At 47.4% G+C, this 17,238-nt stretch overlaps 1 protein-coding gene across 1 annotated transcript; it reads left to right on the forward strand.

The window, feature by feature from the left end:
• The first annotated feature begins 6,723 nt into the window (after positions 1-6,723).
• On the forward strand, positions 6,724-11,745 carry UNC119B (unc-119 lipid binding chaperone B). Its single transcript, XM_075583216.1, has 5 exons — positions 6,724-6,981; positions 8,359-8,469; positions 8,589-8,700; positions 8,891-9,063; positions 9,925-11,745. Exons 1-5 carry the CDS (start codon positions 6,783-6,785, stop codon positions 10,035-10,037), a joined length of 708 nt encoding a protein of 235 aa, XP_075439331.1. The 5' UTR covers positions 6,724-6,782; the 3' UTR covers positions 10,038-11,745.
• The last annotated feature ends 5,493 nt before the right edge of the window (positions 11,746-17,238 follow it).

Genomic DNA, 17,238 nt, shown 5'->3' on the forward strand with positions numbered 1-17,238 from the left:
AGTTATTTTAGTGAGGGCTGTTTCAGTGGAGTGAGCAGTGCGGAAGCCAGATTGTAGAGGGTCTAGGAGAGAATAGGTGTTGAGAAAACGGAGCAAGCCGTTCAAGGAGTTTAGAGGCAAAAGGCAGGAGGGAGACAGGTCGATAGTTAGAAAGACAGGTAGGGTCAAGCTTGCTGTTTTTGAGTAATGGTATGACTGTTGCATGTTTGAAGGAGGATGGAAATGTTCCAGAGCAGAGGGAGGAGTTAAAAATGTGTGTGAGCGTAGGGATTATAGTAGGAGCAAGAGGTTTTAGGAGATGGGAGGGAATGGGGTCAAGAGGGCAAGTGGTAGAGGGAGAAGAGGCGATCAACAGCGACACATCCTCCTCTGAGACAGTGGAAAAAGAGTCAAGGAAGGCAGGAGGAGAGTTAGGAAGAGGTGTAGGATGGGAGGAAGAAACAGAGGGGATGTTCTGACATATGGATTCCACCTTTTCCTTAAAATAGTCAGCAAAGTCCTGAGCGGAGATGGAGGAAGGAGAGGCAGCTGAGGGTGGTTTGAGTAGAGTATCAAAGACAGAGAACAGTCGGCGTGGGTTAGACTTGTGCATGTTGATTAGTGCAGAAAAGTAGGCTTGTTTAGCTTGCGAGAGGGCAGAGTTGAAACAGGATAGCATAAATTTGTAGTGAAGGAAGTCTGCGAGAGTGTGAGACTTCCTCCAGAGGCGTTCAGAAGAACGAGTGGAGGAACGCAGCATGCGCGTGTAGGAATTTAGCCAGGGTCTAGGGTTAGAAGGGCGAGGGCAGCAGAGAGAAAGCGGGGCATGTAGATCAAGAGAGGAGGACAAGACAGAGTTGTAGTTCCTGACCAGGTTGTCAGGGTCTGTAGCAGAGCTGAGAGAGGAGAGGGAGGAGCGTAAAGTGGACTCAAAGTCAGGTAAGTGAATAGAGCGCAGGTTTCTGCAGAACCGGGGGGTAGATGGAGGTGGAGAAGGGGAGAAGCGAGATAGAGAGAATGAGATGAGATGATGGTCAGAGAGAGGAAAAAGGGAAATGGAGAAATCGGAGAGAGAGAAGTTTTTAGTGAAAACCAGGTCTAAGTAGTGGCCATCCTTGTGGGTGTTGGCAGCAGTTCACTGTTGAAGGCCAAAAGAAGATGTTGGAGAAAGAAAGCAGGAAGCCCAAGGGAGAGAGGGGTCATCAATGTGGCAATTGAAGTCCCCAAGGAGAAGAACAGTGGAGTCTGAGGAGAGAAAGAAAGAGACCCAGGATTCAAAGTGAGAGAGAAAGGCAGAAGGGGGATGAGTAGAGGTAGGTGGGCGATAGATGACCGCCACATGGACAGGGAGAGGAGAGAAGATCTGGACAGTGTGAGCCTTATATGAGGAGAAGGTTAAACTGAACGCTGTTATATGAGGAGGAAGTTAAACTGAACGCTGTTATATGAGGAGGAGGTTAAACTGAACGCTATTATATGAGGAGGAGGTTAAACTGAACGCTGTTATATGAGGAGAAGGTTAAACTGAACGCTGTTATATGAGGAGAAGGTTAAACTGAACGCTGTTATATGAGGAGAAGTTTAAACTGAACGCTGTTATATGAGGAGGAGGTTAAACTGAACGCTGTTATATGAGGAGGAGGTTAAACTGAGCGCTGTTATATGAGGAGGAGGCTAAACTGGACGCTGTTATATGAGGAGGAGGTTAAACTGAACGCTGTTATATGAGGAGAAGTTTAAACTGAACGCTGTTATATGAGGAGGAGGTTAAACTGAACGCTGTTATATGAGGAGGAGGTTAAACTGAACGCTGTTATATGAGGAGGAGGCTAAACTGGACGCTGTTATATGAGGAGGAGGTTAAACTGAACGCTGTTATATGAGGAGAAGGTTAAACTGAACGCTGTTATATGAGGAGAAGTTTAAACTGAACGCTGTTATATGAGGAGGAGGTTAAACTGAACGCTGTTATATGAGGAGGAGGTTAAACTGAACGCTGTTATATGAGGAGAAGGTTAAACTGAACGCTGTTATATGAGAAGTTTAAACTGAACGCTGTTATATGAGGAGGAGGTTAAACTTAACGCTGTTATATGAGGAGAAGGTTAAACTGAACGCTGTGATATGAGAAGTTTAAACTGAACGCTGTTATATGAGGATGAGGTTAAACTGAACGCTGTTATATGAGGAGGAAGTTAAACTGAGCGCTGTTATATGAGGAGGAGGCTAAACTGGACGCTGTTATATGAGGAGGAGGTTAAACTGAACACTGTTATATGAGGAGAAGTTTAAACTGAACGCTGTTATATGAGGAGGAGGTTAAACTGAACGCTGTTATATGAGGAGGAGGTTAAACTGAACGCTGTTATATGAGGAGGAGGTTAAACTGAACGCTGTTATATGAGGAGGAGGCTAAACTGGACGCTGTTATATGAGGAGGAGGTTAAACTGAGCGCTGTTATATGAGGAGGTTAAACTGAACGCTGTTATATGGGAAGGAGGTTAAACTGAACGCTGTTATATGAGGAGGAGGTTAAACTGAACGCTGTTATATGAGGAGGAGGCTAAACTGGACGCTGTTATATGAGGAGGTTAAACTGAACGCTGTTATATGAGGAGAAGGTTAAACTGAACGCTGTTATATGAGGAGAAGTTTAAACTGAACGCTGTTATATGAGGAGGAGGTTAAACTGAACGCTGTTATATGAGGAGGAGGTTAAACTGAACGCTGTTATATGAGGAGAAGGTTAAACTGAACGCTGTTATATGAGAAGTTTAAACTGAACGCTGTTATATGAGGAGGAAGTTAAACTGAGCGCTGTTATATGAGGAGGAGGCTAAACTGGACGCTGTTATATGAGGAGGAGGTTAAACTGAACACTGTTATATGAGGAGAAGGTTAAACAGTACGCTGTTATATGAGAAGTTTAAACTGAACGCTGTTATATGAGGAGGAGGTTAAACGTAACGCTGTTATATGAGGAGGAAGTTAAACTGAGCGCTGTTATATGAGGAGGAGGCTAAACTGGACGCTGTTATATGAGGAGGAGGTTAAACTGAACACTGTTATATGAGGAGAAGTTTAAACTGAACGCTGTTATATGAGGAGGAGGTTAAACTGAACGCTGTTATATGAGGAGGAGGTTAAACTGAACGCTGTTATATGAGGAGGAGGCTAAACTGGACGCTGTTATATGAGGAGGAGGTTAAACTGAGCGCTGTTATATGAGGAGGTTAAACTGAACGCTGTTATATGGGAAGGAGGTTATACTGAATGCTGTTATATGAGGAGGAGGTTAAACTGAACGCTGTTATATCAGGAGGAGGTTAAACTGAACGCTGTTATATGAGGAGGAGGTTAAACTGAACGCTGTTATATGAGGAGGAGTTTAAACTGAACGCTGTTATATGAGGAGGAGGTTAAACTGAGCGCTGTTATATGAGGAGGAGGTTAAACTGAGCGCTGTTATATGAGGAGGAGGTTAAATGTCAGTGAACGGAACAAAAACCTGAAATTTACTGGTTGCAAAAGTATTCAGCCCCATTAAGTCAGTAGTTGGTAGAAGCCCCTCTGGCAGCAGTTACTGCTAAGGCCGCGTTCCCAGTGTGCACTGTAGCACGCGCGCCCCGGCGGGGGGGGCGGCGCGTGCCCAGCGCTTCATCGCGATCTGCAGTCTGGGAGAAGATGCAGGAGTTTGCGACTGGGAGGGGGCATGACCTCACACGGCTGGTTCGCCTTCATTGGCTGAACCGCCGGGGGCGGGGGCCGTGACCACTTTTAAATTCATCTTTCCTGTCTTGCCTTAAAATACTTTCTGGGCAAGATACCCGCCTACCTGAACAAGCTCCTCACCCATACCACACGCAGCACTTATCATCGGAGATCTGACTCCAAAAGACTGTTCATGGTCCCAAGGCTCAACAAAGTATCCGGCCGCTCCTCCTTCTTTTACCGTGCACCCCACATCTGGAACAGTCTGCCAGAGACTCTCACAGTCACCACCAGTTTAAGTTCTTTCAAAACTAAAGCTGTCTCACATTTTAATCTGGTCTGTAACTGTTACTTACGCCTATAATATATATTATCTCTTACTGTGCATGCAATGTCTTGTATATAATGTATAACCCTGTTCACTTAATGTAACTATGTATTTGGATCCATGTATTTGTCATCATAACTATGCCCAGGACAGACTTGAAAACGAGAGGTTTGCTAAATCAAATGAAGACGCCAGTGAGTCAACTCCGGTACAACAAACATTCTTGGTGAACTCCATTTTATTCATCTTAAAACACCATTATTTTATGTTTCAGACTGACTTTTTTATTTCAATATATGATACAGCAATGGGCACAAAGTTTGCCCCGTCCTATGCAAACCTTTAAATGGGCCAATGGGAAGATTTATTCATCTGGCACAACAATCCTTTTTTAACAACATATAGTTTTACGGGCACGTTTTGTAGATGTACTTCTAATCTGGAAAGGGACTCGGAAACTACTCGTCTGCTTTTAGAGTTCATAAATAAGAATGATTTTGGTCTGGTTTTTAGCAGTGTTATTGAGCAACACAAGATAGCCATTTTAGTGTGTAATTCAGTAACAGAACCAATTCCTTCCAAGACCTACAGGAAAGACGTTGACTGCAATGGATACCTTGGCACCCGGAGCAGTCACCATCCTAACTGGTTCAACTACATTCCAAATTGGGGGATAGGGGGGAAGGGGAAAGGTGACTCTCGCATCAGCTTAATATATAGTGTAATGATATAGTAACAAAGGTGCAATAGGGGATAGGGAGTAATTATGAAGTAAGAGACAAGTTTGGATTCATAAAAAGAAACTGCACATTTGACTCCGATTTGAACGTGGAAACAAAACTACTGGCGAAGAGGTTCGGAGACGAAAAAGTACAAACCCCAACTAACTGACTCCTCTCTAAAGATGATGGAGAACCTCCACTGAGCACTCCACACGAGCAGCTGAAGGAGCAGAGCCACTGAGGGTTTGACCACTTCATTTATTTTTCTCATTAACCTTTCACTGACTGTGTGGACTCTTGGTGCTCATTTGCAAGCTGCTTTCTTGCAAGCTGTGTTCAGCTTTAACTGTACCATTAGTGGATTCTTGCTGCCCTGCTATTAGCTGTTTAGCTGTATTTAGCTTACACTATATGTTTACTAGCTATTTTCAGGGGTGTCTGATTTGACCAGGTATAGGGGAAGGGAGGCTTAGGGAAGTACCTCTCGGTCCTTTTGGACCAGGGGGAATGGGCCAGATGAAGAGGTAGTCCCTCGAAACGTCGCCCCCCTAGCATACTTTCCGTTCTCCGTTTTTTTTGTGTATATTCCTTGTGTTTCATGTTTTTTCCCCTTTTCCTTTCCCCCCCCCCCCCCCCCCACCCCTCACTTTGTGACATGCCCATTTGTGATACTGGTTTCTGCAAACACATTTGATTTATTTCTGGTTCATTTTATTATTAAATGTTTATACTGCATTACAACTGTTTTCATCATTTAGCTATTAGACAGTGAGTGCTGGTACTTACGTAGATTTGTCTCCACTGAACAGAACTTCTAATTAATAACAAAGAAAAGAAACAAAGTGAGGATGGGAAAAAGGGTGTGCGGTTTATCTTTATCAAATCTTTAGAAAACATTAGAATATGATTTAAAAAAAAAAAAGACTGTTGGGTAAAGAGATTTCAGACAAACCACTACCTACAGGAAAAGTAGAAATCTTAAACTGAGACCATATGGGGCATGGGTAAACCAACAGGCAGTTATTAGTGTAATGGGTCTAGATACCTCACTTGCAAATTTACTGATGACCATGAGTCCCGATTAAAAGTTTTATTTACTGTAACTCAAGCTCGGTTGTTTATATACTGCGGTGTCCGTGCAGAAAAAAGTAGGTGGGGCGGACTAAGAGGAACCTTAAAACCAGGTTCCTAGAACATGAAAGAAATATGAGCTGAGGTTTCATGAATAATTTTTCTAAATATCACAGCAAACATTTGGATGGCCTGGCCTTGTCACCCCGAGCGACAGCGGCGGTGACACATTCTTAAGGTCTACACAAAGAAAGAGTTATTGGATTCACTCATCGAACACCCTGTCCTCATATGGTTTAAACTTGTACCGTTTTAATTTGTTTTATTTTTTACACAACTTGTATACGTTTCTTTATGTTATAAAGCGAGTAATGGAGAGGGGGGATAAAGACAAGGGGGGGGGGGAAGAGAAGGGGGGGGGAAGAGAAGGGGGAGAGAGAAGAGAAAGAAAGAGAAGGGGGAGGAGAGAAGAGAAAGAGAGAAGAGATGGGGATGAGAGAAGAAAGAGCAGAGAGAGGAGAGAAGAAGAGAAAGAGACAGGGGATGGGAGAATAGAGAGAGGAGAGACAAGAAAGAGAAGAGGGAGAGAGAGATAGAGAGGAGAGAGGGAGGATGGGAGAATAAAGAGAGGAGAGACAAGAAAGAGATGGGGGAGAGAGAGGGAAGGAGAGAGAGAGAGGATAGAGGAAAAGAGAGAGAGGATAGAGGAAAAGAGAGAGAGGATAGAGGAAAGGAGAGAGAGGATAGAGGAAAGGAGAGAGAGGAGAGACGAAAGAGAAAGGAAAGGAGAGGATGGGAGAATAGGGAGGAGGAGAGAGGGAAAGAGGGAGAGAGGAGAGGGGGAGAGAGATCTGGGACACGCCCCCGCCACGTCACTTCCGAACACCGGTTCTGTTGCCTGGTGACCGAGGTGGCCCCGCCCCCTCTCCATAGTTACGGCGCTGGAGGAGGCCGCCATCTTGTTGGAGAAATGAGCGGCCCGAACCCGGAGGCGGCTCCGCCGGGACCGGCCAAGGAGGACCGGAAGAAGGCGGGGGGCGGAGTCATCAACCGGCTGAAGGGCCGGCGTGTCCCGGGGAGGGAGGTGGGCGGCGGCTCCGGGGACCCGGTCAACGAGCAGCACCTACTGACACCAGAGCACGTCCTGGGCCTGAAGCAGGTCACCGACCGTGAGTGCCGGGGGGTGATACTCTCGTCACCTCCTCGGGTCAGGGACCCTTCATGTATTAGGGGGTCACCTGTGTGTCTGAAGCTCAAAACAAAACCATGTTACACCCCTTTCCCCTCCGCCCCAGTCTCCCTGGTCGGCGCCCCCCTTCCCCCCCCCCCCCCCAGTATCCCCGGTCTGTGGCGGCTCCCCCCCCCCCCCCAGTCTCCCCGGTTTGTGGCGGCGCTCCCCACTGTCTCTCCGGTTTGTGGCGGCGCTCCCCACTGTCTCCGGTTTGTGGCGGCGCTCCCCACTGTCTCTCCGGTTTGTGGCGGCGCCGCTCCCCACTGTCTCTCCGGTTTGTGGCGGCGCTCCCCACTGTCTCTCCGGTTTGTGGCGGCGCTCCCCACTGTCTCTCCGGTTTGTGGTGGCGCTCCCCACTGTCTCTCCGGTTTGTGGCGGCGCTCCCCACTGTCTCTCCGGTTTGTGGCTGCACTCCGCACTGTCTCTCCGGTTTGTGGCTGCACTCCCCACTGTCTCTCCGGTTTGTGGCGGCGCTCCCCACTGTCTCTCCGGTTTGTGGCGGCGCTCCCCACTGTCTCTCCGGTTTGTGGCGGCGCTCCCCACTGTCTCCGGTTTGTGGCGGCGCTCCCCACTGTCTCTCCGGTTTGTGGCGGCGCTCCCCACTGTCTCTCCGGTTTGTGGCGGCGCTCCCCACTGTCTCTCCGGTTTGTGGCGGCGCTCCCCACTGTCTCTCCGGTTTGTGGCAGCGCTCCCCACTGTCTCTCCGGTTTGTGGCGGCGCTCCCCACTGTCTCCGGTTTGTGGCTGCACTCCCCACTGTCTCTCCGGTTTGTGGCGGCGCTCCCCACTGTCTCTCCGGTTTGTGGCGGCGCTCCCCACTGTCTCCGGTTTGTGGCGGCGCTCCCCACTTTCTCTCCGGTTTGTGGCTGCACTCCCCACTGTCTCCCTGGTTTGTGGCGGCGCTCCCCACTGTCTCTCCGGTTTGTGGCGGCGCTCCCCACTGTCTCTCCGGTTTGTGGCAGCGCTCCCCACTGTCTCCCTGGTTTGTGGCGGCGCTCCCCACTGTCTCCCCTGTTTGTGGCGGCGCTGCCCAAGTGTCCCCGATAACTGGCGCCGGTCTCTGGTTTGTAGCACCGGTCCCCCACTCCCACTCCCTGGATTGTGGCCGGTCTCCCCGGTTTGTGGCGGCAGGCCCTCTGTCTCCCCAGTTTGTGGTTGTGCTCCCCCCCAGTTTCTGGCGCCGATCCCCCGGTCCCGCTCCCTGGATTGTGGCAGCGTTTCCCCGGTTCCTGGCAGCGGCCCTCTGGTACCGGCTTTGTGAGAGTCAACGCTGTTTTCCTCTGCTTCGTTTCTCACGTTTTGTTCTCTCCGCCCAGATTATTTGTGTAAACCTGATGATAACGTCTACGGCATCGATTTCACGCGCTTCAAGATCCGAGACCTGGAGACGGGCATTGTGCTGTTTGAGATCTCAAAGCCCTCCTCAGGTAAACCCTCCCACCCTCTTCCAGCACATAAAGATGCACATAGGTCTCCTCCGTCATTATATGGGGTTTGTGAGGTCTCTGAGCTGCTGAGTGTGTTTTTATGGGCGCAATGTTCACAGAACAAGAGGAGGAAGAGGATGAGAGCAGCGGACACCTGGATACCAGCGCCGGTCGCTTTGTGCGCTATCAGTTTACGCCGGCATTCCTCAGACTCCGCAAAGTTGGTGCAACGTGAGTTGACTCCAGGAGGGAGGGCTAGGGGAGATTGTGATGGTAACCAAACCCCTGCAATCTCTTACTGTCCAACCACAGAGTGAAGGGTTTGTACACAACCTGTACCTATGGAGAGGGGGTGACCAGTGTCCAGTCACAGGGAGTTCTAGGTGTCTGTGCCTCAGTCTGTCTCTCTCATGCTCTTCAGCGTGGAGTTCACTGTGGGGGAGAAACCCGTCAGGAATTTCCGGATGATTGAACGGCATTACTTCCGTGAGCGCGTCCTTAAGAGCTTCGACTTTGATTTTGGCTTCTGCATTCCCAACAGCAGGAACACGTGTGAGCACATGTATGAATTCCCACAGCTGTCCGAGGAACTGAGTATGTATCGTGTTTGGAGAGGAGGCCTTACTGATTCTTGGGTTATATTTTTCTCCTCCCTGTCCCTACACTTGGTTTCTATGCACGTCTGACATTGCTCGTACTGGACACTGCATCTCACACTTCTCTGAGCTGGAGTTTCACACAACCGTTTCACTGCCTGAGTCCTGAGAAATGCAAATGAGAATCAACACAAAGCATTTATTTACTTTTACTGGAGAAGTGAATATATCTGAGATGTTATAGAACAGATTCTTTATCATTCAGGGGTCCCACAGGGTCTGGGATTTACATTGCAGGCAGAGATGATGTAGACCAGTGTTTTACAACAAAGGTTCCCTGGGCCTCACTAAAGGGTTCCCTGCAATTTTCAGGTCATTTGAAAACTGTACCGAATACAGAAGAATGTACAATGCATCTGATCTTAGACACGCTATTAGAGAGGGTCGGGGCTCCTTACAATGCATCTGATCTCAGACGCGCTATTAGAGAGGGTTGGGGTTCCGTACAATGCATCTGATCTCAGACGCGCTATTAGAGAGGGTTGTGGCTCCTTACAGTGCATCTGATCTCAGACGCTATTGGAGAGGGTTGGGGTTCCTTACAATGTATCTGATCTCAGACGCGCTATTAGAGAGGGTTGGGGCTCCTTACAGTGCATCTGATCTCAGACACTATTAGAGAGGGTTGGGGCTTCTTACAATGTATCTGATCTCAGACGCGCTATTAGAGAGGACTGGGGTTCTGCAGAATTTCACAAAATAATTATAGGTTTCCTTAAAAAAAGGTTTGGAGACCACAGCTGTTAAGGCCCATTCTATATGTATGTCCTCTGAGTTACGCCTTTTGTTTCTCCCACAGTCCGCCTGATGATTGAGCATCCGTATGAGACACAATCTGACAGCTTTTACTTTGTGGATAACAAGCTGATCATGCACAATAAGGCCGACTATGCCTATAACGGGGGGCAGTGAAGACCCCCCCACCCCACCCTCTTGGACTGTACCCTGCAGATAACATTCCCAGACTGGAGCGAGAAGCCAGAGCACTGTGGGAAGAGGTCGGTGTGCAGCCTGCTCTCACCCGTCCCGCAGATCCAGGCGCACCTGCCTCTCGCCCGTCCCGCAGCTCCAGGCGCACCTTCCTCTCGCCCGTCCCGCAGCTCCAGGCGCACCTGCCTCTCGCCCGTCCCGCAGCTCCAGGCGCACCTGCCTCTCGCCCGTCCCACAGCTCCAGGCGCACCTGCCTCTCGCCCGTCCCGCAGCTCCAGGCGCACCTGCCTCTCGCCCTGCGTTTTAGGAAGTGCCGTAGTTACAATCTGAAGACTTTGTATTTACAAAAGAGCTTTTATTTATTTGTTTTTTTTCTACATGTGTATTTTGCTGTCTGCTGATGGTTAAACAATAACTTCCTGTGGTGTGACCGCAGCTGGGGACAGGGCTCCGGTATCTGTCCCGTTTTACCTGTGCCTTGTGTGTGACACAGAGCCTCTCTGCTGCTCCCTGAACATCCTTCTCCTGCTTCCCTAGGGTGTCTGTGCTGATCTCCTTCCGGCTCACACACTTATCTCACTGCCCCCGAGAAGGACAGGAACAACTCCCGTTTCCTTTTCCTGATGTACAGAAATAGGTTGTGCAGAAGATCGTCTCGGACACCACCTGTTATGGGTGTCCTGTTTTCCGTTGCTGGCCAGGCCGCTTGTCTGTGGTTACAGACGCACCTTACCAACTCTTTCTGAAACTTCCAGTCACATTAGAACCACCACAATGCTTGTCCCTGAGCAGGGGGAAGATTTGGGGAAGATATTGCAGGTGGAGCTGGTCTCCCTTTCATCCTTAGGCAGTATGCGAGTGGTGGTCTCTGCAGTAGGAGGCGTGTGTAAGTCTGCAGGTGGGGGGGAGAGAGAGGTGTGAGTGGTGGTATTTGGAGGGGTGGCGATCTTTGTGGTGGTCCTTGCGTAGCACGGTTTGCATGTGGCAGCTTGTCTGTTGTGAGCAGGATGGAGGATTTGTACACTATCCAGCAACCCTCTGCGGTTCCCTTCCAGCTATTCCCCTGGATGAGTTGCTATAATTTCCCCCTGCTCTTTGCCCTAGTTAGTTACACCCCAGGACAGGAGCGGCCAACTCTAGTCCTCCAGGGCCACCAACAGGTCAGGGTTTAAAGATATCCCGGCGTCCGTACAGATGACTCAATCAGTGGCCCAGTCAATGTGCTGAAGCAGGGATATGCTTAAAACCTGACCTGTTGGGGGGCTGGAGTTGGCCGCCCCTGCCCAAGGAGAATGTTTAATGCCATTTATGCCTCACACGTCACTTCTGACCAAATATCTCCTTGTACACTTGACGCTTCCTTCAGGGTGAGCCCCTTATCCTTATAAAGTGTCCTTTCTCGGTTTTTCTGTGCCCTTGCTTTTTTTACATGATATAGCTTCACCTCTTGACGCGTCGGGGTTTTGGCACCGGGGGGGGGTGTGCGCTGCAAACTCCTCCTGTGCTGAAGGTTAAAGCTGCCGATTCCGCTTTTGGAGAAAAACTGGACAAGATTACAATAGATTAAATGGAATCCTCTGCCCCTTGTGGGATCTTCCTGGACATCCATTTATATAGAAAAGCGGGGGACTTCTTTGTATGAAATGTTATTTTGCCAGAAGCAATAGTAATAAAAATGCAATATATAGATGCTGCCATGTGTCTGTCCTGTGATGAGAGCTTCACGTTCCTGAAATCTGCTGAAGATCAGCTCCTAACCGTGTCCCCGGAGTGTGCACATCACCGGTGACCGCTTCAAACCGGTACACACCCCTCCAGTGGGCTATGCAGGAACAGCATGGCTGGAGTCTCCTGTCCTGCCAATATCACTGTACCTTCTCCTGAGGCGCTGGCTGCAGTACAGTGAAGGAGTTGGCTAGGGTGACCAGGTGTCCCGGTTTTTAGGGCTCCGTCCCAACTTTTTTCGGGTGCTGTCCTGATTTTTTTTTGGTCCCCCTGGTGAGCGCTGACTGCGATGAGCACATGCCGACCGCACATGCACGATTGGCACTTGTCGGCAAGCTCCGTTCGCACATGTGCGGTCGGCAAGCATGCATGACATTTGTTCCGGTTTTTGCCGGGACAGATATGATCACCCTTGGTTAACCCAAGTGGTCTAATTAAACAAACCCCTAACAGGAAGCATTTAAAAGGAGACCTCAGGACTCTATTCTTGATAGAATAACATTTCATATTACCGGATATGATCCTACCATTGCCTTTAAGGAAAGGATTGATGCTATCACATTGGGAACATGGCATCTGTAGATAGATGCACACACAGCTACATTTCTTACGCAAACCAATCCAGTATGGCCGATTACACGTTACCAAAAATTCATCAACCCACGCCGCAGACCCATTATTTCTACATGTGGATCTTTGTGTCAACCATTGTCGCGGTATATCGATTTTTTGGCTACAACCATTAGTACTCCATTTAAAAGGATATCTTTTCCTAACCAGCTTAATACCATACCACATATTCCGCCTAACACTTTGCTGGTCACTTTGGATGTGGCCAGCTTATATACAGTTATTCCACAAGGAGGGTTTGCTTGCGGTTGAGGAGGCGGAATCTAAATCCTTATCGTATTCGCGTCCCCCCATTTTGTATATGCCTAATCTTATTAGGATTGTTCTTACCTGTAATTATTTCAAGTTCGAGTCCAAATATTATCTACAGCAGACTGCCACTGCGATGAGGTCTAATATGGCCCCACCGTTTGCCAATCTGTTTATGGGTAGCTAAGTAGCGCTTTACAGAGACATTTTGCAGACACCGTCCCTGCCCCGTACAGCTTACAATCCTATGTTTTTGGTGCCTGAGGCACAGGGATGTAAAGTGACTTGCCCAAGGTTACAAGGATCCGACACCGGGAATTGAACCTCAAACTCAGTGCCAGTCAGTGTCTTTACTCACTGAGCCGCTCCTCCCATCATCAGTTCGGGACGTATATATTCTGTATTATAACATACATTGACAATGTGTTTCTTCTTTGGATGGGAAAACCGACTGAGTTATTGATCGTTGTGCATGACATTAACTCTTTGGACAGCCCGTATACGCTTCCCACAAAATTACTAACACCCTATATACCAAACCAACTGACAAAAATAATGTATTGCTTGCGTCCAGCTTCTTCCTGCAGCGCTCAAGGTGGGGCTACATTTTTCACAATTGCTAAGAGTGATGAGGATTGTTCTTGATCCGAGTGAACAAGCTGAACAGGTTCAACTCATGGCAGATAGATTTATAGCCTGTGGTTACAACAGCTGTGAGGTAGCTCTGCAAGTTTACCAGAGCATTATCTATGGACTGGGACGTTTTGTTATGGGATAAGGTTAAGATATAAGATAATGTCAGACTACAGGTTGTTACCGCCTTCTCAGCACTGTCAAAGCACATTAAAGGAACCTTTACTAAACATTGGCATATTTTAGCCACAGATCTCAAATTAAACAAGTATACACAGCCTTTATTTGCATTAGAGAAGAATCCAAGCTTACCTGATTAGTTGGTGCAGACGGATCCTTGTGAGAAGTACACAGCTTTTCTAGAACTGTTCTGGCTCCGCTGATACTTGGGTGCTATAAATGCCAAGGTTTGCATGACCTGTAAAGTGTTTTTATTCAAGGAACCTCATTTAAACATCTGTTTTCTGGAAAGGAGATCACTGTCTCCTCTTCCCTCACCTGCCATTCCGCGGCAGGGATCTTTCTTATTCTATCCCGTGTAAGTCTGACGTACTTTGGGAAGACTGATCGTTCTCTACGTGAAAGTATGAATGGGCACAGATCGAGTCTACGAGTGGCTCTTAAGAATGGAAAGTCTATTAAAGGGAGCTCAATCCAGGGGTGGGTTGGTGGGGGTTCTACGACACTAATTTTGCCATTATGACCAGTGGGACTGAAACAGTGTGTAGAATGTAGATATTTATGAGTGGACTCTGGGTCATGCTATTCCATTAATATATTAAGACGATGTTTATTTGAGCAACACTCGGACTTATTACGGATGAATATGTTTATGCCTAGTCCTGATGTCTGTATATGAAGATTGATGTCTGTTACAAGCAGTCGTGATCCCCATGTTCTGAGGTCACGTTTTGTGATGTTACCACACTTGACCACTAGAGGCTCTCCTACACTACATACCAGTACTGTACTACATTTTGACTTTTGGCTGGTGTTCCACTGAACTGTTCCACAGTCGAAGACTGAGCCACTGTTTGAGCCACCTGTGCTACAGTAGGGCTATCCATAAAAGCTGGCCTGTTGGTGGCCCTTGAGGACAGAGTTTGAGGTCCCCGCGTTAGGGGGTACAAAATTGATATTTAATACACTAAACTTGTGTACAGCTCTGTTACTTGTTCATCACGTGTCTCGAATGCTCTCAATTTCTGGAATTTGATGCCAAAAGATGAAATGTTTACCATAATAATAATAGTAATAACGTTGTTTATATAGCTGCATTCATTCTGAACCCCTTCAGTCTACATCTGTGTCGCCCCAAAGGCGGACAGTCTTTGGCGCAGCTAAAGGGTGTGAGCCGTTTGAAACTAGAGCAGCTTTAACATCACCAATCTGAAACTCACCAGCCCTTTTATCCCATGTACACAATTTTCTAACTATCCATGAAATGTCTGTGAATTGACTGTATAACCTCTGCTCACTTAATGTAACTATGTATTTGTCATCATAACTCTGTGCCCAGGACATACATGAAAACGAGAGGTAACTCTCACTGTATTACTTCCTGGTAATACATTTTATAAATAAATAGCGCTTTTCTCCCAGTGGGACACAAAGTGCCTCACAGTTACAGAAAGGGAAGAAGAAAACATTTAAGGTTATAAGAGACCGAACACAGGGAAAGATACAGAACAGGATGGGACTGGAGTTATTAAATCCCGGACAGGTTGTGGGTCAGTAATTAAATGCCTGAGTAAGCAGGGAGGTCCTGTTAACAACATGGTGCAGCATTCTGCACCAGCTGCAGGGGGCGCAGCTCTTTCTCCGGGAGACCCAGGTAGAGGGCATTGCTGTAGTGAGGACACAAAGGCACGGACAAGCGTAGTAAGATCCTCTGGGGGGGATGAAGGGCTTATTCCTGGCTATGTTCTTTAGGTCACGATAACAAACACAATAGCGCAAACTGAATAATTAAACCAAATGTGTGTCAAAGCAAATGTTAGTGCTCCTCAGTGCTGGCTACAAAAACGGTCTCTGGTACCGTATTAACCATTAATCACAAGAATAAAGGCGAAATGTAGTGAAAGTGAACAAAAATAAATACTAAATGCATAGTGTGTGCAGTGCTGAAATGTGAAATAAAACACCCACAATGGTTATGTTGGTTAATGAACCAATAACGGTGGTCCATGTTGATCCAAATCCACATACCATAAGACCTCGTATTTCCTCAAAAGATGGACATGAGAGAAAACAGCATAACAGCGTTTTAATGCACAGTGTCAGATCTGGGAGAGTAGCACTCCCATTCTCCCAGCTGTATGGCGCTGTGCGTGTATTAAGGGCACATTCATACCACTCAGGATATTCTGTCAGTCCCAGCAGTTCTGCCTGATGTGTTGTTTCAATCTCCGTTTTCGCCTCGGCAACTTCGCTCTTATGGTTTCCCTGCCTGTCGGCGTGGGGACTTCCGCATCCACGAGCGCACTCAGTACGGTGTCCCACTGGAGTAAGGCAAGCTGTTACGGAATCCTTAGAGGGTCAAAAACCCTATGCGTTTCGCCTCTTTTCTGTCAACGGCGTCCGAGGAACCCTCTTACCCCCCAAATACAAATAAAAACAACACCCCCCCAAATACATATAACCCCCAAATACAAATAAAAACAACACCCCCCAAATACATATAACCCCCCCACCACCACCAAAATACATATTTAAAAAATTGTCTTTACGTACACTTCACAAACATACGTGATCGATAATCGACTCATACATGGGTAAGAATTTGTACCACGCTAGTATTTTTATTTTTTCCTTTCCACATGGTTGTGTAATCTGCATAGTAACATGAAGAACTAACAAGGTATTATAGATGACACAAATACAATGAGATCTATTTAAAATACAATGTAAGTGTTATGAGTGTTACAAATAGCTCACAACACAATCATTTTATGTGTAATAACGCCTTCAACAGTTTAAAAAAAAAGGATATTTTTGTTATTTCTGCTTTTAAATGTTAGTTACCGGTTGCTTAGCAACCTGTTTGCCTTTTGGCAGCAACATTTTTATTCCGCACCATTGGTCACTGGGTGGGTATATACAACGGTCACTGGGTGGGTATATACAACGGTCACTGGGTGGGTATATAACAGTCACTGGGTGGGTATATAACGGGTATATACAACGGTCACTGGGTGGGTATATAACAGTCACTGGGTGGGTATATAACGGGTATATACAACGGTCACTGGGTGGGTATATAACAGTCACTGGGTGGGTATATAACGGTCACTGGGTGGGTATATAACAGTCACTGGGTGGGTATATAACAGTCACTGGGTGGGTATATAACAGTCACTGGGTGGGTATATAACAGTCACTGGGTGGGTATATAACGGTCACTGGGTGGGTATATAACAGTCACTGGGTGGGTATATAACAGTCACTGGGTGGGTATATAACAGTCACTGGGTGGGTATATAACAGTCACTGGGTGGGTATATAACAGTCACTGGGTGGGTATATAACAGTCACTGGTGGGTATATAACAGCCACTGGGTGGGTATATAACAGTCACTGGGTGGGTATATAACGGTCACTGGGTGGGTATATAACAGTCACTGTGTGGGTATATAACGGTCACTGGGTGGGTATATAACAGTCACTGTGTGGGTATATAACGGTCACTGGGTGGGTATTATAACAGTCACTGGGTGGGTATATAACGGTCACTGGGTGGGTATATAACAGTCACTGTGTGGGTATATAACGGTCACTGGGTGGGTATATAACGGTCACTGGGTGGGTATATAACAGTCACTGGGTGGGTATATAACGGTCACTGGTGGGTATATAACGATCTACGGATGGATATATAATGGACCAAAACGTGACCGTTATATACCCACTTAATAGATAATTGAGGAGGCCTTCATCCAGCAGTGGG

Source organism: Ascaphus truei, unplaced genomic scaffold (genome assembly GCF_040206685.1).
Source record: "Ascaphus truei isolate aAscTru1 unplaced genomic scaffold, aAscTru1.hap1 HAP1_SCAFFOLD_3010, whole genome shotgun sequence".
Classification (NCBI taxonomy): domain Eukaryota; kingdom Metazoa; phylum Chordata; class Amphibia; order Anura; family Ascaphidae; genus Ascaphus; species Ascaphus truei.